The sequence below is a fragment of the Molossus molossus genome, unplaced genomic scaffold (assembly GCF_014108415.1).
Source record: "Molossus molossus isolate mMolMol1 unplaced genomic scaffold, mMolMol1.p scaffold_m16_p_1, whole genome shotgun sequence".
Lineage (NCBI taxonomy): Eukaryota > Metazoa > Chordata > Mammalia > Chiroptera > Molossidae > Molossus > Molossus molossus.
Genome location: NW_023425344.1, coordinates 86,115,783 through 86,138,425, shown reverse-complemented (window position 1 = coordinate 86,138,425; position 22,643 = coordinate 86,115,783). Strand labels below are relative to the sequence as shown.

The following is a 22,643-nucleotide window of genomic DNA, read 5'->3' as shown; positions in this document are numbered from 1 at the left end:
AGAAAGGTTATCAGGCATTGAGTAGAAGGCATAAAAGTTCTTAAACCCACCCTGGCTGGTTTGGCTCAGTGCTTAGAGTGTCGGCCTGTGGTCCAGAAAGACCCGGGTTTGGTTCCCACTAATGGCATGTACCTCAGTTGCAGTTTGTCCCCGGCCCTGGTTGGGTCGTGCGGGAGGCAGCCACTCGATGTGTCCCCTTCATGTCAATGTTTCTCTCTCTCTCTCTCCTTCCCATTCTATCTGAACAAAAAATAAAAAAATGTCCTTGGGTAAGGATTTTTTTAAAAAGTTCTTAAACCCTTTTTCCAAGAGAAGCAAAGCAGATACATAATTGTATTAATTTGACTTGATTGATTAATTCAACAGATATTTACTGATTGCCAGACACTGTTGTAGGCCTTGGGGGTGCAGCAAGGGACAAAGCCAGAGGTCCTGGCACCCTGCAGTGCTCATTCTAGCCATGGGCTTGGAGGAGAATCAACCGGTTACAGTGTGTCTCCTGCAGTGAAGGGCCGCGTGAGCTCCATAAAGCGCCACTTGACCTGGCTGGTTTGGCTCAGCCGTTAGAGCATCAGCCCGCAGACCAAAAGGTTGCAGATTCAATCCTGTCCCTCGTCGGGGTCATGCAGGAGGCAACCGATCGATATGTATCTCTCACATCAATGTTTCTCTCTCTCTCTCTTTCTTTCTCTCTCCTCCTCCCTTCCTTCCTTCCACTCTATCTAAAAATCAATAGAAAGCCCTGGCTGGTTTGGCTCAGTGGTTAGAGTGTTGGCCCGAGGACCGAAGAGTTGTGGGTTTGATTCTAGTCAAGGGCATGTACCTTGATTGCTGTTCGGGCCCGGGCCCTGGTCGAGGACACGCAGGAGGCAGCTAATCAAAGTGTCTCTGTGACGTCGATGTTTCTTTTTCTCTCTCTCTCTTTCTCTCTCTCCCTCCCACTCTGTCTGAAGATAAATGGAAAAAGAGTATCCTTGGGTGAGGATTAAAAAAAATCAATGGAAAAATATCCTCTGGTGAGGATGAACAAAAAAATATATATAAAAATAAAAGAGTAGTACTTAAAATAATTAGTAACAAATAAATGTTTCAGGCTAGTGCCCAAGAATCTCCACTACAGACAGCATCCTCGATATGCTGATCCTTTTGCAACACTTGTCAGTGGAGGTCTTCCGGCCCCTTTCAAAGGTGACTGAGTGAAATAGTCTAATGTAGATTACTTCTACTGGATCACTGGCAGTGACTCTGGAAGAGCCTGCATCTTTGGGATTTTGATAGGATGATACTTCAGACAGAGGCTTTATACACAGGCCGTTAGGGCGCAGATGTGACTATAGGTGTTTGTGAATGGTTTGAACTTTCTGCCTTTCATTTCAGGGAGAAAAAGGAGCTGTGGGAGAGCCCGGACCCAGAGGGCCCTATGGTCTGCCTGTGAGTTCTCTGTCTTGTGTGAGGCCGCCACCTTCAGCATGTTCAGACCACATGTCACTTAACTCTTCCCTCGTGGGGCCAACTAATCACATTGCAGGAGCAAGAACCACCCACTAATTCTCTACCACCCCGGTGTCACCATGTCCTCCAGAGACAGGTCATGTTCATGTCATAGTCTCCCACTGACATAGAGACACACTCCCTCCCGCTCCACAAGACGGAGAGGCTCAGAGCTTGTCCGGGACGTGAACAGCACTGACGTAAAGGCGGGACCCCCCCTGCCCGTTGACCCTTCCCTGTACCATCTGACAAGGCCCCCATGACTGCACCTCTTCGGAAGGTCACTGTACCAAAAGTGGCTGTAGACGCTTTATTTTAAACAACTTCCTGCAGACTTGATCTGTTCTCATAAGTTACTTACTAAAACTACTCTTGCTAATTGTTTCTCAAATTGATGTTTATGGCGGCTTTGATGTCTCTGATCCCTCTAAGTTACTGTGATGACCGGGGATCTTCAGAATATAGAATGTGGATAGTGTTCTGTCCTCTAAAAATTCTCAGTGACACAGAGGCCTCTGGTTTGCTTCAGAACATTTTCTTTGGGGCCATTTTTAGTGGCCCCAGAGGGTAGGGAAGGACTGCAACAGAAACATATGCTTGTTTTAGGGTTTTAACCTCTGTGTACCTTCCACACACCTTGTACTTTCAGCTTTTATGACCTGAAATAATAAATCATGATTCAAGGCTAAAAGAGGGGCTGATCTTAAAATAGATTTTAAGTAAAAGCTGATTTTGAAATAGATTTCAATTGACGGAATGAAAGTGACCTCTCAGAAACCTTGGGTGGATCCGCACTGTGACACAACAGGGTCACTGCCCTGATCATCTGCGCCATGGAAGTGCATTGATCATCCTTGCACAACCGTCTGATGACTCCTTTTATATCGAGGGGTCATTCATTTACAAAGCTTACTTAAAAACAGTGTTAAAGTTGTGACCTTCACACCTTCAATATTGATAGACAAGGTGCACATCGAGCCAAATTCAAACTATGTTTAACAATTAAGTTTCCACATTTCTTATTCATTTATGAGCCAACTACTAAGTTATTAAATTAAAGCAGCAGCAATTTGCATACTTTATTAGTGCTGGTGTGTTTTTAAATCAACTGAACTATTTTTCCTTTCAACTTACTCCTGGATTGATAACTTGGATACCAAGCATTCAACTTTAGCAAAATAACGAACTATCTAACCTGATATAGAGGAAAAAATTGTCATGACGCCTAACAACAACATTAACAGTCACTTCACTTGATTTAGTGAAAGGAATTTGTAAAGCTAATCTACAGAGAATCTTTGTCACATTTTTGAAGTAGCTCTAATACTAGTGTTGCATGTCCAGGCAGCCTGAACTAAAACAATAACCTATTCATGAAACCGAGGGGCTCTAATGTAGCTACTGTGGTTCTTTGGCAGGGGAAAGATGGAGAGCCTGGTCTTGATGTAAGTAATACATACAATGAACATCTTCCTGCTATAACACATGCTGATGGTCTCCATCGTCAATAAAAGCAAGAGTACTTCTTACTGCTTCTGAGCACATATTTATACAGACAACATATATTGCTATGCATGTAGACAGCAGCATAAAATACACCACGAGTGTTTGCATAAGATAAACATAAAAGAAAAAATAAGTATCTGGTATAAAATTAATAACTGACCATTGTTAGTGCCATTTTGAAACACTTTTACAAATTAGGGAGACTCTCAAATTTGCAGTTAAACCACTTATTTTAAAATATGCATAAAGTTGAAGTATCCTTCACACACTACCCTCAGGTAATGGTGTATTGTATCTATTCTCAAAGCTCTTGTGCAATATTTTTTTCTTTTATTAAAAGTCCCTATATATCTTCTAATTCTATAAATATAGAGAATCTCAAAAGTAAATGCCTCTTGAAATGAGCACTGCTCATCCTGTATTATGTGAATAATAACAATAGCAAAAGTAATGGTAGTTACTGTTTATTGAGCACCTGGTATGTGCAGACATAATTCTGGTCCTTTATATCATCGTATTTAATGCTCACACCAACAGTTGTGTAGTAGATATCATTAACCCCGTTTATGGTCAAGGATCTAACATGCTGAGGTAAGTGATTTGCACACAGCCACACAAAACAGTGAGCTTACCAGGATTCAAACTAGGATCCTGACATTCTCTCCACTGTACATTTCCTGGGAGAAAACGAAAGAAACCTGTGGTATGTAGATAGTTGACATGTCAGTCAGCTATTATTTCTAAGTGCTACTTCATCGACGTTTTGAGATTGTCAGGCACGCCCTTTTTCTTTGTATCTATGTTCAGAAACATGACATTTTGAATTGATTTATTCAACAATTATATCAATAGATCTCTTTGGTTTGCCCTTTATCCTCTAGGGCTTCCCTGGTCCACGAGGCGAGAAGGGTGATCTAGGAGAAAAGGGAGAAAAGGTGACCTCTGCATCCCAGCCTGTGCCGGCTGGCTTTCTCGTGCCGTCTGCTTGGCTCCAGCCTGCGCGATTCCTTCTTGCATCTAACCCTTCTCCATCCTGTGCTCCAAAAACACGCTGACCCCAGATCTAGGGGAGCAGGTCTTCACAGGGAACGAAGACAGCTGTGCCACTAGAAAGAAGAACACTGTCCAGTGAAAAAAATTGTATTATCCCCAGAAAGCAGGCTACAATTTTTCAACTACCTGACACCAATGTGTCGAAAGATGTAATGTTCAGGGATTCTTGAAAATGGGAAAAAAAAAATGTATCCCACATTAGCGTAAACTGAAACAGCACAGATCCGTAGTGTTTTCTGGCACAGCCCGCCTGACCCAGTGAAGCCTGCACCTCAGTTATCTTCACAGCGTTCCCAGGAGATACGTTCTGTATCTTGATTTATTTTTTACTGGAAATTAGAAGACAAGCAGTCAGACTGATAAACCCCAGTGAGTTCGTTAGGCAGCTCTGAGATGCTGTAGATACTTTTAAATGAAGATAGCGGTGTGTTTTATGAGGTCATGTTCAGGTTCTGTATAGAAGCCCAAATTAGGTAAAATGGTTTTATGTTGGAAAATAAAATTTGGATTATGTATTTTTTAGTATGTTTTTATTGATTTTTTTTTTTTTAGAGAGAAGTGAAGGGAAAGAGAGATGGAAACATTAATGTGAGAATCATTAATCAACTGCCTCCCACACGCCCCCTACTGGGGATCGAGCCCGAAACCTGGGCATATGCCCTGATGGGGAATCAAACTAGGACCTCTCAGTCCATGGGACCACACTCAGTCCACTGGGTCACACCAGCCGGGCGTATTGTGGATTTTTAAAGTCATTTTTTCCTTTTCTCTCCCCTTTACTTAGATCTCTGAAGACTATTTTTTTTACACTGGACACAGCAAAAAGAAGCAAACAAAAAGCTCAGCACCTCAAAGTAGTGAAAAATCTCAAAGTGGCTGACGTTGCACTTTCACAGTTCAATTATATTTCTCAGATTAAATTATGTCCTGTTCTACTTAACAACACCCTGTTTTCAAAACCCCAGAAATTATCTTGAGCAGTGAAGTTCATAGCTGTTGAAAAGCAAGGCCCAGTGAGGGTTGTGAAAGAAAGAAGGGTATGGAGACTGCTGTGCATTCTCTGGGCCTGAGACATTGCTTAGCTTCCCGCTGGTAAGAGAGCGTGGGAGGGTCGTGTAGACAGTGCCGCCACCACCATCAATATCGTTACATTCATTGAGCACTTACTAAGTGTTGTCCCCAGAGCTTTACACATGATAAGCCTTTTAATCCTCATAACAACCCCCTTGAGATTGGTGCTATTTTGTCCCCATTTCACAGGCAAGGAAACTAAGCAAAAAAATAATTCTTTTCTTCCGAATTATAAATAATACAAAATATAAAGGTTTTGAGATAAATTATATACTTTTACTCAAAAGTATGTGTTGTGTGCTTTAAAGATCATAGATTTTATATTTACCTAATGGGTTGTATGAGTCTAAAATCTTACTTGAAAAGTATGTCACCATTATGAGAATACTTATTTTAATGTTTTTTTTAAAACAAAGAAGAAATTACCAGTATTCTAACTTATGGAAACGTTAAGCTACAAATTTAATCATCAGAGTAATGCTAACCACCCATACAAGATATTTTCGTATTTCAGATTCCATGGATAGAAGTTTTATATTTAGGAAAATTAGATTCTAAATTTGAACAGCATTCTTTGACATGGGAGACAAATATTAACAGGAACGCTTATGTGCTCATCCGCACCCAGACAGATGGTTTTGTGTTACATAGGGAATCCCGAACTGTTGCAAAACTATGTTAATTAAGAATAACACTGATACATTATTCTATGTACAATAGTGTCTGTTTTCCATAAGGCTTGAAGTTTACAAAAATATTTCTGAAAAATTATTCCCATAGTCTGTTTAGCCAACATTCATATGACAACACTTTTCTGTTGAGTTTTTTTATTTTATTTTTTTTAGAGATAGAGGAAGGGAGAGGGAGAGAGAGAGAGAAACATCAATGAGAGAACATCGATTGGCCGCCTCCTGCATGCCTCTCCCTGGGGGTTTGGCCCACAACCTGGGCATGTGCCCTGACCGGGATCCGAACCGGTGACCTCTTGGTGCATGGGTCGATGCTCAACCACTGTGCCACACCAGCCGGGCTCTGTTGAGTTATTAACACGAACTGATTTACCAAACAATGGAGCGAGTTCTAAATTAACAATACCTAACACACCTGGTGTCAGTCATGCCTACATGAGGAAGAGTCCACTGCCTCCAGGGAGGATAGAGCTCACCTAGACAAGTTCAAATCAGGTTTACATCACGGCACTGAGGTGGTTTGCCGAGGAAGGATGTCGATTCATCTTACATGAGTGAGCAGTTTACTTCCCAATGCTCCTCCTGTCTTACTTCCTGTCACACCTCCTCTCATTTCACCCTGGCCTCTCAGGTCTTTGTCTTTAATCATGACCAAGGACACCACACAGAACTGCTCTCCTCCCCCAGTGTTAAACCCAAGTGTTTTTTATTCTGAGCCTTCTGATGCAATCTTTTTGGCGCACAGGAGCTAAATGCGGAGCTTTTGTTCAGTCAGAATGAATATATTAATTTGAATGCATATCTCATATATTTCTGTTATGTATATGTCTTTTCACCTTTAAATATTCATCTTGTTTTGCTTCTCAAATTATTCCGTTTTCGGAACTGCTATCCTGATTGCAGAATGAATACGCTAATTTAAGTCTGTGTTGTATTGTGTATTCCGTACTCACCAACGTCTTGTCTATAAATATGCAGATATTTATGTTAATATAAAACAGCTGAGGTGCATTCCTTCCTTCCCCTCCTTTTGCCTCTTTTCCTAAATTCCTCCATCCCTCTGATCCATGCAGATTTCCACAACCTTTACCTGGATTCCTAAATACTAATTTCCGTGGCTACCTTCCCACTTTGAATTATCCTGCCTACCTCATTTTTAGTGTTAGCTCAGCTGAGTCCAAACTGCTTTTCCTCTCCTGAACAGATTTTTTTTTTTTTTTTTGGCATTTGTTTCATTGTACGTAAGCTGGAAACACATTTACCACTGTGAACACCTGGCATGAGATCAATCAGAGTGATTAAAGACGATCCCTGGGTGTACAAATAAATATGTTTTTCCAATTGGTATTGCTGAGAACTATTAGCACTTTTACAATGCATTTACCTGACTTAGTAAGGAAAGTGTTTGCTCGTAGTTTCCTGAAAAAGAATGTTAAAAGAAATAGGAGCATATTTGCATACATTGAATGTTTCTAATGAGAGCCACAAAAAATGTCATAAAATTGGATATATTTCAAAAAGGTAGAAACTGTTAATATTCTTTCCCTCTGGCCCAATGTAGCTTTCATCTGTTGCAGGATTAGGGGAAAAACATGAGTCGACAAGTATTGAAAATTGGGCGAAATAGCCAGTATTCCCCTGAACCTCACAGCCCAGTTGGCATCCGTCAGCCCCACCCCAGGTCCATGGCAGAAACGCCTCCATGCAGAGGACCACTGCCCTGGCTCTGTGTCGGCACGGACCCTCCTTCCCGCTGGGCTGGCCCTCTAGGTCTCCTTCTTTCCAGTTCTTGAGGGTTGTGAATAAAACGCCCCGTACCATTGCCCAGAATCCATTGTCACTCTGTTATTTTCATGCTGTCATGCCTTACCTGAACCAGAAAACAGTGGTAAATGCCCTTCCAGACTTTTATTGGCTAAGTCATCTTTTGAATCACCATTATCCCACCCCTTCAAATAAAACCTGTCTTTGATTTAAACCCTTGTATCCACAGGGGGAAAAGGGAAAGAAAGGCAAAAAGGGGCCTAAAGGGGAGAAAGGAGAACAGGGTGCCCCTGGATTAGATGCACCTTGCCCGTTGGTATGTCTGACTCATGGAACTCTGTCTCCAGATGTCATGTGTGAAGGGCTAAGCTGGGAGAAGAGCAAGCTGGGGGGACCTGTAACAGCAGGGGTTCTGATTGGGGTCACTCAACATAGATTTCAAGGGACCAGAAGTATCCACCTGGGTTATCACACCTTGTCTCTGGCCACCAGCTCTACCTGGTTTCTTAGCACTCAAGTACTGATCTAACATGAATGTAGGATCCAAAGAGGGACCAGCACAATTCTGAACCTCTCCAAAGGGGTCACGGTTCCCAGACAAGCCCTCATTACATGTGGAGCTTTGTCCAACCTCACTGTGTGTTACTTTTCCCTTCAGGGTTGCTCCTCTCCCAGCGTTTTGTTAATTGCGTTTATTTCTTTAGCAGAATTTGTGTGTAAATTGATTTCTTGTTAGTAACGTTATGAGTTAATCTTTACAAACAGGGATTCCGTGGCATTAAGGGGGAAAAAGGGGAGCCAGGCCAGCCTGGCCTGGATGGGCTGGATGCCCCTTGCCAATTGGTACAGTATTTCTCTTTCCTACCACCCTGCATGCAGTTCCTTTGTTTACTACATATTCATCTCTCTCGGTGTAAAGTGGTGCTTCTGGACCCAGCTTTACATGATAAACACACTCGTGCATGGGCATGAACCGCTCCTTCAGCAACTCTGCAGAGTGAAGAGAGCTCGCATGCGTCTCTACCAGTGACTGCGAACTAATCTCCTGACATCGCTCCCGCCGCTGGTGTGGCGGCTGGGTCTGCCTCCTGCGGGATATGAATTTATTCAACACTTATTTAAAGATTGCATTGAAATTACATGCAAAGCTTCTATGTAAAGGGACAGTTAGGTTGTAAGTTCGGGTTTTACCCCTAAACTGAACTTTTTTTTTTCTCTTTTCCTCTAAAGGAAATAAAGGCATTTTCGCCTCTTCCACTAAATTTATGTGAGGCTGTAAGTAAGGCCGAACCCACAGGGTTAAGCTTCTGCAGTCAAGAGCTAGCCATTGTAGGGGATGCTGTTGATAGTAGTCCACAGCCCAAACCCTCCTCTTTGTCACATAACCTTTCAATTTAATGGTCTCTCCTTTTGAAACTCACTTTCCTGAAGTAGACAGAACTCCCTTATCTCCATTGGCATGAACTCAAAATCCTCCTTATACTAAAATCTAAAATTCTACTGGGTGATCCTCTCCTTGTACCAATCTGGCATTACCGAATTTTTCCCAAATATGTTATAAAGCTATTTCAAAGTGGGTGTTTTTTTTTTTTTTTTTACACTTTTTTAAAAAAGTATATTCATATTTTCAGAAGTGTAAAGGAAAACATTTTATGGTTGTGTTGATGGTTATACTTGGTCTGCATGTTCTTATATTATTTTCTAGTGCTAAGCATGTTTCTATAAAGATAACTATGTTTCTCAAGTCTTTTAAGAGATTGTGTTTATAGAAAAAAATTTATTCAGTTCATAATTACAGTTAGAAGATACCAATGTGAAGTGCCCAGTCTTTTATTTTGTTTGCGTGGTGATGGTCATAAATAATGTTTCACGATCATTTTCTTGGGAGGAAACACAAGCATGCTTCATCACATAGCAACTCTCCCTGCTTTATTTGCGTCATTTGTATCTGAAGAGAGTTCGCGCTTTAAGTAAGAATACATTCTGTAACATTTAGGAATCCCTTGTTTATTCAGAATTTGTTAACTAGCTTCAGAAGAATTTTAATAGAAAAATTGATGAATGCTATGGATGACATTGTACTGTAAAGACATAGGTCGGCTGCCTATGTTTTAATTCAGTTGATTAAATAGAATCTACTATATCTGATTTCAACATAGAAATGTGAAAAATAGGGTGTAAAGAGCTATAAACTTCAGATAGAAATGGTTCATCATCGACTAGTCATCATTATCATGCATTCATAGACCATAGTGACCAGGAAATGAAGCTATATCGGTTTATTTAATAAAGATAATTGTTGAAATGTGTGTTAATGAAATTAAGAGGAATAGTCCAGATTTATTATCTAAAGGTAGAACACTATGTTTTGTAAATTACTTTGCCAAAATTAGGCATTTTTTTTTCCTATACTTTATGGATTTTCAAAATGTGTGCTCTCCCTAGAAAAACATTTGAATTTTCTTCATTTTTAACTAACATTGGGTACTCTATTGGGAGTTAATTGTTCTAATTAGAAAAGGATGCCTATGACAAAAGCTACCTAATGGGTAGAAATCCATCTTTTAAGCCTCTGAGCATGTGAATTATGAAGTATGATCACTTTGCTGGAGCCTGAGGAGTTTTTATCTTACTCTTGAAAACAGGGGCCCGATGGATTACCCATGCCTGGCTGTTGGCAAAAGGTAGGCTGTATGGAATTATTTCTACAAGAAGCATTCTCCCCTCTCTCCACATGGCCTAGCCTTTTCCATTCAGAGCAGACCTTTTGAATTTGACATGGCTGAAGTTGTTTGAATATTAAAACTCAAAAAGATTCCATCTTCAGAATATCTTTTGATTACTGCTTATGACTAATTTCTTCCTAACCTGCGGAGTGAAACCAGTTCTTAATAAACATTGTATCTAATCCTCTCTTTGGAATGGAAAGGGGCAGGCAGTGTGTCTCCATAACCGTTTGTGGGTCTCTCAATAGACTCCTTGTCCTCCTACTGTTTAAAACTATTCTTAATTGTGGTTCTTTTTCTATTTATACTCAATTACTTAGGCAAACATACAAATACATGGTAGAACCCTGGTAATATTAGCCTGAGAAAGCAGAAAATGTAAGCATGATCTTTCTTCTTCAATGACGTCTTGGTTTATTTAGGAGACTCTGGTTATATTTAAGTCGGTATCCTTTATGGTATTAGTTTATTCTGGCCACTGTGTAGGGGAGGGAACTTACCCTAGCAGAGAACCTTCTATGTGATAAGCCCTTTCATATAAGGGGTATCATTTTATTTCATTGTCACAATAACCCCATAGAGTGTTATCCTCAATGATTCCGAAGGGGAAGCTGAAATCCAGAGAGACTGAGTCACCTCCAAGGCACAGAGCTAGTAAGTAACAGAACCAGAAGTAGACAATAGAAAGCAATGGCAGAACCTTGGCAGGAAGGGCTGCGTCCATGCTGTATTGCGGGAGCACCAGACCTTTACACGATAACACTGTGAACCTGCAGAGGACCGTGCATGTATGCTACTGAGGGATAAGGAACTCCAGTGGTGTAAAGACGAGCTAGGAGGAAGCATCCACGCTGAAATGTTTTCTCTAAAACTTTGTGGCTTAGTCAGCAATTTCTGACAGCACATTTCATCGGCAAAATTATACAAAACTATGTAGGACTGCAGAAAGATGCAGAGTAGCCTGAATTTCCTGGTTTCATCTTTACTCATCAACTACATTGGTGAAAGTCTATGTCACTTAGTCTCTTGCTTGACTACTCCCACCCCACGTGACCAGGGAAAGAAACACCTTCCTTCTTTCTCAGAGTCATTCGTTGAATAGCTTCCCAAACGCCACTTTCAGCCTGTCAGATGCTTACCTCAATCACCTCTGAAGTCAAGTGGCTCTCAGGAGGAGGAGCCTAGCATCATATTCTTCTTCATCTGCGAAGAGGATCCTCTCGCCGTCATGAGCCCTGTTCTCAGAATGTTTCATACCATTCTGAGCTGGAATTACCATTTACTCTTTAACCTTTGACCTATAATCTTAGTATAATCATTTTTTTCATAGTCATTGGCACACATACATAGAGGTAATGTGAAAGGCTCACTTTATTAGCCTTCTAACACTACTCAGATATTGGGTTCACATCATTTTCAGCCACTTCTAAATCACTTCCTTTTTGCGAGGGCACAGTAATGGCAGCAAGTGAAGCACTCATCATCGTCTTGGTTCACTGAAAGGCCAAACCTAGTAATGTGAGTAGCATCAGAAAATCAGAAATGTCCCCTTTAATTTTCCACAGAATAGATGCCATAGTCTACATAAGATCAAGGATTTCTTAAATCTCATATTTTCTTATATAAAAAATAACTCATTGATAAAACTCAGCATTGCTTTTGACACTCCCAACACACACAAAAGGAAATCATTGTGATCAACCTCTCCCAACACCCTCCTCCCCAAAGAGAAGAAAACAAGTAGGAAAATGGAATGTTATCAAATCTCTTATGTGGTCAACGTAGCTATCTGAAATACACTGTTAGTCAAATCAAATTATTTTTAAAATAATTTATAAAGAAGGCCAGTAGATTCCTTATAGTTGGTTCTGTTTTATGTGACCTTCTCCTTTTAAACATTGTTGTTTATTAGCCTCCGGAGCGTAGAAGTAAATGTTTGACTGAAAACTTAGAGCGGTGGCCGTGTAAATCACTGTGGTCAAGGATCAAGTACTCTTGGTCATGCTACTCTCTAATAATTTTTTAATCCAAAATGATTTGATTTTTCTTCTTAGATACAGTTCAGTTTTCTAAATTTTGAAGAATGATGATGTTCCAGTTCACAGTGTAATTTGTACAGTGAGTAAATGGCAGAATTTATGGTTAAGAATATACTTACAGGTTACTAAAGTTGTCATCCATCCTCATCTGGAGATTTGAACTATTTCATAAGAAAAATACCTATAGCCTTCATATTTTTGTTGTTTCATTTTTGTCAATCCTCACCTGAGAATATTTTTACACTGATTTTCAGAGAGTAGAAGGAAGGGAGGGAGGGAAGGAGGGAAAGAAAGAGAGAGAGCGAGAGAGTGAAACATCGATTTGAGAGAGAGACACATTGATTGGTTGTCCCCTGCATGACCCCGACCTGGGCCAAAGATCAAACCTGCAACCCAGGTACGTGCCCTTGACCAGACTCAAACCCTCAACCTTTGGGTCCATGGGCCGATGCTCTAACTGCTGAGCCAAACTGGCCAGGCATAGCTTATGTATTTTCAAATATTTCACTAAACCTTATTTTTCCAGGTAGAGCTGAAAGGTTTTTAGCAGAACCTTCTTAAAACAAGATGACAGATGTTTAAACTAAGTTTTAAAATCTAGGGGGTGGGGGGAAATTGTTTGAATTCTGTAGATTATTTACAAAACACTGGTACTCAAAAACCGCATCTGTTGGAAATTTGAGCTGAGTGAGTCTGGAGAAAGGAACACATCCCGTAGACACACTCTCTGGCAGGGCACCACATGCATAAACAGGAGTGAACTCCTTCGCTAACGGTCACAGAGTCCCCGGCCTCTTCAGCCCATCTAACGTACCATCTGTTTTTCTTGGAGGGAGAAAAACAAGTGTTTTTAATTACTGCACTGGACATTTTACTCTTCTCACTGATTTTGAATGTTGAGTAAAAGTCAACATCTCCAAGATCTGCTATATATACAGTTTGTCCCTCAAACACGATCGTCCCTCAGTTCTCTCAGACTTAATTTAGTTCCAGGGAAATCCTAATAGTTATGGCTGTTCAGAACGAGGAGCCAGAGGTGTATGCTGCCTGAGATCACAGTGGAACCTGTAATACAGCTTAAAGATCTGCCAACAGGCAGGGTTACTTTGCCTGTCACCGGCAGCAGGGCGGGACAAGCAAGAAGGAAGAGGAAACCAGTCGAGTCAGGTGTCTGTGATGTAAGTAGTGCCACCGAGGTCAGAATCCTCAGCCTTTTCCGTAGTGTGTTCTAATGCTTGGAGAAGACTGTGTGCGTTATAAAGAGGACATGTACTTTAATTATGGCACATAGATGCTAAAAATCCTAATTTTCTGCTTTCCCAGAATAGTTACTGAAACAAACATTTACCAGAAACTCCTCTGCAGCTAAAGGAAAATGTGGATTGAATCTAGGATGGGAATTTTGATGACGCTGGAGTTTTAGAGAAGTAATGTGCAGGACACATATTGATAGACTCATTGATTGAAAAAATAAAAATAAAATAAAATAAAAACAACTCTATTCAGGGTTCTACCAGTTTTCTTAAAATAAATGTTAACTTGGAATTTTTATTCTAGACCACTAATTCTATATATTTGTCTTTTTTTGTTGTTTGTTTTTCTGCAGTGATGAAACTAACCTTCCGAGCATGAAGTTGTGTATATAATGGTCCACTTTTTATATTTATAGTTGAAAATCGAATTGCAGATTTTACAAGTCTGAGATGTGTTTACACACAGCTGCTTCTTCCTGTTTGCAGTAGTACACAAGTCCATCTTTTCTCCCCTTACACCTAAAATTGGGCAACATGTGAAACTAATGAGAAGCCTGCAAAAAAATATAGAGATCAGTATCCCTTTATCTTACGTAAAGATACGTATTTATATGGACATATTGATGATAGAGAATGATTGTTCTTGCTATTTTCTTACTTTGGGCTTGTTAATTGCACGGACAAAAGGTGCCATGAAATAGTTTACATAAAATTGTGACCAAATATGGACTCAAAACTATGAAAATGTACCATGCTGATTTATTTGAGTTGATTGTCACATCCTTACTCACCCTCACTATTAGCACTGAGTTCACGCCACCCACTGAAACCGACTAAAAATGCATGACTGGCCCAAACCTGCTTGCTGTGCAACTTCAGATGCTAGCATGCCTTTTGACGAGTCCTTTGATCACATCTGAGCTTTCGTTTCTTTTGTCATCTCAAGGGGGTTACACCATGGCTTATTGCCAAAAAGAGATAATGGTGGAGAGCACACACAAGTGGTCTTGTATTTTGAGGGAGTTGCAGTCCCAACTGCAGATCTACAGCTTCCAGTATTGTAGGCTCGTGTGGCCACCTTGGCCGAAATGCCAAGGGGCTGAGCTGGTTGTGCCGCCGGCTTTCCTTGGGCTGCCCTTGGCAGTGAAGACCAGGAAAGAGGACCAGTTCAGCATCCTGCGCTGTAGGAAAGAGGTTTACAAATGCAGGCACCCGGAACAGACTTTTTTTTTCTAATATATAAACTGAATTCAAACAGGTGTTAGTATGGGTGCTTTTGGAAAATGACAGAGACATACAGCTCTTCTTTGGGGTAAATGATTCTTGGAATGGCAGCCCCTGTTTCTGAGGATGAAGGGTGTGTACACCCCACCAAAGCTCAGGTTACTGAAGAAATCACAGGTCCTGAAGGGGCTCCCACCACAACCTCCATCGAAGCTGATGTGAGCGCCTCCCTTCTCGCCAAGATCAAACCCATTCAAGCATCGTCTGCAAAGTTCTAGAAACAGAAGATGTTTCCAATTCTTTTAAATACGTTTTTCTTTTCTTTCTTATTTTAGTCCAAGGAATACTAAGCTGAAATGCTTTTGTCAGATTTGTTTGAACTATTTTTTTAAAGAAAAGTCTTCAAATCCTAATAACTTGGAACCAACAGTCAAGATGAACTTTTACTAACTTTTTCCTCTCTTGTTCTGAATAATTGAAGAGAATGTAAACGGAGCTCCACTTTCCCTTCAGTCATTGTAAATTCTCAAAGTTAAGAAATTGTTTCAGTACTTTTTAACTCTTTTTTTCTATGTTGAATATAACATAGTGACTATCAGTTATGATGAAGAAGTCAAGATTTGGTCACATTTGATAGTATTAACTCATTTCTATTTCTATTTTTTGTAGTTCTATTTAGACATAAGTTTTGTCTATATTTAGATTTCTTTATCTTTTCTTTTTACATTTCTAAATGTTTGTTGTATGCACAGACCAAATCTGAGATCTCAGAAAGCTGTGAAATATGGTTGCCATATAGTTGCCATAAAGAGTATTTTTCCATCTTCTTGCTCAAAAGTTACCTAACTGTGTTAGACTGAGCATTTCTTTGCACCACAAAGGGTTGGTAGCATGTTTTGAAATGGCTTATTCTACATGGAAGAGTTCCATTAGGAAAAACATCATCGATGAGGAGTAGTCACTTTTAGCCCATGGGACAATATCATTTTTCTCCTGACTTCTATGGGAAAAGTTCTAGTTTCATGCACAGGTTTTCACCGCTGGAGGGGAAATTAGCTCATCATTGACTTATGCTGACAACAGTTAAAATATGATTATAAGACAAGGATCTTAAGGGCCTTATGATCTCTTTCATAGTATATAACCAAATTCTCAAGTATACAAAATGCCTTCTTTTTATTTTATCGAGTTTCCAAGGTTGGAAAGATGCTCAAACTATGAGCTCGATCTAATTGGTCACATTCTAGTAACATTCCACATCTGAAGCCAATTTGGCAAAAACAATGGGGGCATTTTTCTAACCGTCTCTTTATAGGACACGATGAGGATGAGGTATTATTGTTCATTGTCTGAAACAACTTGTCTTAAATGGATTGGAAAAATGAACTAAAGTGGGTACGACTCCAGTCTCTTCAGGAAAACAAACAGTAGAGTCTTGAGAAAAATCTGGGGCCTATATTTCATCCTATATATCTTTCTTTCCATCCTCCAGTAGAAATCGGTATTGAGATGGATCAGTATTTTAAACATGCACAGCTTTTAAAGAGAATACCTCAAAAAATAATCACTTATGTACAAAATTTTTTTAAATACAGCCCTTTAAGAGTATTGTTCTGTCCTATGTATATATTGGGTTTTTGTTCTGACTTGACAACATTGACTTTTATTCCAGATTGAAGGAATAAAATTTTTAATTTCCATTACTTTTATTTCCTTGGGACAAACAAAGGGATGATAGTACTACTCTTTGTTCAGTGGGATTACCAGGTCTTAACCACTATAGATAATCTTAAACTTTTGGTTATGAAAATATTTTCAACCATTCATTTTGTCATCATGATAGGGAATCCTCAGATAATTGCCAAATGAACTACTAAATTATGTCTGCGGATATATGTGTTGGCAGACACATGTTTCTCTTAAAGATTTCTTTCTTTTAATTTATATTATTGGATGGAATATGGAGAAAAACACATGAAAGACGCTTTGGAAATAAGTCAAGATCAGGTTCTATTTCTGATAAGAATCTTTTAAGGATACCAAATTGGTATGTGTTTTAGCTTTAAAAATGGTTTTTCACTCATGTTGGTGCTGATGTATTTCTTTTCTTTTTTTTTTTTTATGGACAGTGCAACTCTACTATGGATAATTTCATTTCTCAGTTTAATAGCATTCCTAAACTGTTAGCATGTGATTTTATTTTTAAAGTTTGTGAATTTGCTGTAACTGTGGTTCAATGAGCAGTCTTTATAATGTAAAACAAAACAAGTGTACCGGTAGATGATGTTCCTGCTTGGATGGCGGATCCTCTTATTACATGTTCTTTTCATACTCCATGTGCCTTTCATCGACTTTCATTCTCATCTTTTAACTTACATAATTTGATGAAGTGTGACAAAACCAGAATTAGACAAGTTTGCATACATGGGTAGTGTACCTGACACACACATATGCCTAAATTTCTACTCTAGTTTTTCATTTCATTATGAAAAGCAGTCTTGGAGAGTTTTTATTTTTTATTTGATTTTATAAGAACATGAGAATGTCTTGAATTTCTATCCCCCAAAAACGTCTGTTATTGAATTTGTTTCCTATGCATGACGTTCTAAAGGGACAGGAAGAACTTTTACGTCCAGTAGTTCGCCCTGCATGTCCCTTGCTAGATCGGAAAATGGGCAGATCAGCATGTCAGGACCTACTGGGAAATTGTCTTATATTTTTATCATTTAGAAAATGTGCTTAATTTTCCAAGGTTTTAATTTTTTTTATGTTACTATTGCAGCATAACATGTTAACACCACTTTTCATCTTTTCCTTTTGCTTTTTGGCCCCTATGTATTATCTTGCTCAGAAGTCAGCTATTGTTTGCATGGTGGGTGGCGTTTTAATATCGTCTAATAAGTAATCATAGAAATATGTCAATACTGATATTTTTTCTATTTCTTGATAATCAAGTTACATTAATAATTAACATTACCAAAAATGAATTTTTTCAACTTATACCAAAACAAAATAACAAAACCCCTGCTATCTCTAGAAAGCCAAGACCATAGCAGTGTATTCTTACATCCACATAAATAACAATTAAGAACAATTACATGTGTTTGATTCTGGCTGTTAAAATTATTCATTCCTAATGGAGTTATCGTGATTGACCAATGACGATTCTGCTGACCTTCAGTCCTACTACTTTTCCCACTTTTGTTGAAATATCTTCATGTTGGCTACATTTACTGTGGGCCATACAGAGACGCCCTTCCAACTTAAATTTTTAGTGAATTTAATTTTCATTAATCCAGTACTGGAACATTTTAAGACATGTCTGGTTTTTTTTTAATGTATTTAAATGCATAAGATTCCCTGTGCTGCTTATGTACAGAACTACCCTTTTGGGAATAGGAAGACGTTTTTCAACCTGACCTGTTATGGTTTATTGATTACTTAATGAAGTACCATCATTTCTCAAAATACAGTTGATATTCTCACATATCACAGAAATATTGATAAATTGGATTCACAGAAGAATGTCTTACATATTATTGACATTTATGTGAATATTCTTTATACTGTTGTAAATGTTTCATGCAACTTAATAACATTTTAAAAAGATGTATGTATCTGATTTTCCTTTAGAAAATATTATATTTTTATTTGTATTTTTTACATTTCAAAGTTCATCTCTGTGTGCAGCTATTTTTATATTGCCAAAAAAATCACATGAATACAAAATAAGAGGAAAATGCACAAAACAAAACATATTTTGGCAGGCATTACACTGCATATTTTCTTAACGTGTTGTGAGCCAGTCTCATGTAATTGATTACTCTAAGAATGTGTTGTGTGTTCTCACTGTAAATATGGCACAAATCTGTTTTTCTCAGTAGTGTAAATAATTGAAAGATTGAATTCTCTCTGTTTGATTTTTTTATTCCAGTTTCTTTTAATTTCTCCAGCTTACATTGCTGAATCGAAAGATGTGTGTGGTTTTCAATTTGCCGTTGGAAGTTAATTGCATTGTCTTCAGCTTCTCATTTGTCTTTATTTGCTTTTTTAAAACTTGTTTACAGGGTTCCTAGTTTGTGAGAAGTTGATCTTCAGAATTATTTTTACACTATTTATGACTTATTTTCATAATGTATAAAGTGTGTAATTATTACAATATTAATCCAAACAATGGTAATGAATTGTATTGTTATAAAGCTTTATTGATGTTCATGAACACCTTGGCCTGTTTTCTCTGATCTAAATATAGTCCATAAGTAATTTTGTTCTACTTTTCCATAATATTGCAATACCACCATTCAACTTAGCGCACATACCTAGCATAGTGATTTTCTTTTTAAAAAATTGTACTTTCGCGCTGGCTGGTTTGGCTCAGCGGTTAGAGCATCGTCCTGCAGTCCAGAGAGACCCGGGTTCGGTTCCCGCTAAGGACACATACCTCCATTGCAGTTTGTCCCGGCCCTGGTTGGGTCGTGCGGGTGGCAGCCACTCGATGTGTCCCTTTCACGTCGATGTTTCTCTCTCTCTCCTTCCTACTCTATCTGAACAAAAAGTAGAAAAATGTCCTCGGGTGAGGATAAAAAAGTTTTTAAAAATTGTACTTTCTATTTCTTAAATAATAATGCCTCCACTCAGCTTCCTCTCCAAACTCACCTTTCTGCCAGAATTCTCCTTCTTGATAAATTAAACTTCCTTACACTCCATGAACTTTTATTTCCACCACATCAAATCAGTCGTTGTGATTCAATGAGAATGTAGCACACAGTAATCACTTAAAAGTATTGAGTAATGAGGGACTGAATACCTCCACCGAGTCCCCAGTTATCCACAAGTCCTGACGAAAGGCGCGCACTTGAAGTCCTCATCTTTCGCGCTCTTACCGGCTGCATTAGATGCATTTGACCACGGCCGCCGTCTCACTCTCTCCTTTTGTGCCCGTGTCCCTCCCTCGCTGTCTCCTGCTTTCCTTTCCCGTTTTTCTTTGCCAGCTGATCGTTAGAGATGACCCTCGGGACTCTGAACTACACATTCTTTTGCTTTTGCTCTGCTCTGCCTCCCTCGCTCCGGGAGAGCCCATTCAGTCTCACGAAGACCAAATCTCCATCTCTGCACACTTTTCTTCTCGCTCCCAGACCCACTGTCACAGGCACGTCCACCTGATTGCCTCACACCATCTCCACTGTCACCCTGGTTCTCCTCCAGATTTGCACGTGATGGTGAACATGCCGTCCCCACCTGCCGTCCAAGACAGCGAGCCCAGAACTCCAGAACCGTTCTGGACCCTGCCCCTCATCAGCCTCCCATCCCCTCACACAGGCAGCCCCTTCCCTCCCGCCTCCTGACCCCCCCAGATCCATCCCTTTCTCCTCATCCCCACTACTACTGCCTCAGGTTAGCTCCCCCGTTTCTCTCTCGGACTTTTAGAAGAGCCTTTGCTGAGCCTCTCTGCCTCCAGTATCCACCTCCCGCCCCACCTCGGACTGTGGATCACCCCGAGGGTGATGAGTCAAAGAAAGCAAATATGGGCCCTGGCCAGTTTGGCTCAGCGGTTAGAGCGTCGGCCTGCGGTCCAGAGAGACCTGGGTTCGGTTCCCACTAAGGGCATGTACCTCGGTTGCAGTTTGTCCCCGGCCCTGGTTGGGTTGTGTGGGTGGCAACCACTCAATGTGTCTCTTTCATGTCGATGTTTCTCTCTCTCTCTCTCCCTCCCGCTCTATCTGAACAAAAAAAAAAGCAAATATGGCCGTGTCATATTTATTATGAATCTGTTTTCCTATTTCATTTCACATAGAATTTGAGGCAAGTTAAAGTACTTATAAAGAAATTAGAATATATAAGTTTAAATATAATCAAGAAAACCATATATAGACAAAGTCCAAGACCACAGAGAAAGTTGTCATGAAAAAATATAAGACAAAACTGCATGTCTCTGAACTTTTTGGTGTCCATAACAAAAAGAAATAAATCAGCAATATGCTCACATCATTCGTAACGTGAAAACACACTACTTCTTTAAAACAATCAAAACTGATAAGAAATTTCTTATATGAGATTTCTTATAGAGGGCACTGTGTTTTATGGCACCCCTACAATGAATATAACAGCAGGATTCTGGAACATTCCTCAGTGTGAGTCAGGTTCATGAGCCAAAACCAACTTCACCAAAAGCTGTTCTTCAGGGAAATGTGATCATGCTATTCCCGTGCCTAGAATTCTCCAGTCATCCCCCATCAGCACTGAGATACTTGGGTATAAAGGGCTAAGCTTTTTGTGACCCCATTCTGCTTAAGGCTAACCTCTGCCCCAAATGTCCCACCTCCACTTCAAGGACCTGTTCTGTTTCGTCAATTTCTCTTCAAACTCTGTCCTAAACACATTTAAATATATTCAGGCATCTTCCATTTTCTCAACACCATGTGCCACTTTAGTGGCTGCCCTCTGCCCCCTGACCAAGCTCTCCCTGCTGTGCTGCCCTACCTCAGGGAAAGCTTCACCATTTACACCATGGCCAAAACCCAAACTTTCCCATGATGTCTGACTCAACCCTCCCCCGCACCCTCCCAGTCACTCTCCGTGACCAGCTGATTCTCCCGGCTCAAGTAGACTAGGCCCATTATCTTCACAGCATTTCCATGGTGACACCCTGAGGCCAGGTGACACCCTGAGGTCAGGTAACCTGTATCTCTTCCCTGGAGTACTCTAGTAGCAGGTCTCAGAATAGTTGGTTCTGCCTTACACTTCATTTCTCTCAGGATAAATTCCTTGTTTTGGTTTTAAAGATCCTGCTCTACTCCGTCCACATCTAGTTCTCGAGCCGAACCTCCCATCACTCTCTCCCTTGAACTTTAGATAAGCAGACGTATTTCAGTTCTAACAGACTCTTTTCTATCACTTCCAGATCTTCTCTCTATGCCTTTTTTTATCCTTTCTTTACCTAAAAACCATTTACCTCCATAATTCCTACCTGTTTTTCAGGTCTCAATGTAAACATTGCTACCCCTGGGGAACCTTCTCTAGATCCTCAAATCTTAGGTAGGTGCTTCCTTTGCACCTTTTATTCCATTATCACAGAACTTTTTATATGATATTTCCTCAGAGAGAGAGAGAGATTTGTTGTTTGCTCTTGTCTCCTTAATGTCCAGCACAGTGCCTGGAATATAATTGGCATGCCATAAATATTTTTTCAATAAATAAATGAATGAAAGCAATTATCCAGAGAGATACAGAACAAACCATCCAAGGATAATGTAAGCAACTGAGTGTAAGAATATGCAACGCAACAGTAAGCATCTAATTCATGCTAAACTTTGCATGACTATTCTATTGACTCAGAAATGATAACAAGGAATCTCTCAATAGAATGGACATAATTCTATCAGCATTTTCCTTTCTATTTTCTTTTAAATTATAGTATCAATACCAAATAGTGATAGCAACCAAGACTTAGGAAACTATTCCTCACTCCTTTTGGACCAAGTTGTGTTTTCTAGCCAACAAATGTCTATAAAATAGATATTCCACAAATCAGAGTCATTAAGCATAAGAACATGAACTGAGCCCTGGCTTGTGTGGTTCAGTTGGTTGAACGTTGTCCCATGCACCGAGAGGTCGCCTGTTCCATCCCCAGTCAGGCCACATGCCAAGGTTTTGGGTTTGACCCCCCGTAGGGGTGTGCAGGAGGCAGCTGATTCATGTTTCTCTCTCACACCAATGTCTCTCTCTCGCTCTCTAAAAGAATCAATAAAAAAAACACATATATAAGAATATGAACTGAAATGTCTGTGAACGGGATAAAAGATAAACTTCATAGAACACAGTTTGGGA

At 39.8% G+C, this 22,643-nt stretch overlaps 1 protein-coding gene across 3 annotated transcripts in view; it reads left to right on the top strand.

The window, feature by feature from the left end:
• The window catches only part of COL25A1 (collagen type XXV alpha 1 chain), a 512,404-nt gene extending 498,351 nt beyond the window's left edge, over positions 1 to 14,053 (top strand). Inside the window, exons 33-38 of one of the 3 annotated variants that reach the window (XM_036266125.1) lie at positions 1,378 to 1,431; positions 2,910 to 2,936; positions 3,879 to 3,932; positions 8,340 to 8,417; positions 10,220 to 10,258; positions 13,946 to 14,053. In XM_036266125.1, coding sequence (XP_036122018.1) covers positions 1,378 to 1,431; positions 2,910 to 2,936; positions 3,879 to 3,932; positions 8,340 to 8,417; positions 10,220 to 10,258; positions 13,946 to 13,948 — 255 coding nt within the window. In that variant the 3' untranslated portion in view covers positions 13,949 to 14,053. Of the gene's footprint in view, positions 1 to 1,377; positions 1,432 to 2,909; positions 2,937 to 3,878; positions 4,224 to 8,339; positions 8,418 to 10,219; positions 10,259 to 13,945 lie in introns of those variants that run through there. The other 2 variants (XM_036266107.1, XM_036266116.1) reach the window with 2 other exon arrangements.
• The last annotated feature ends 8,590 nt before the right edge of the window (positions 14,054 to 22,643 follow it).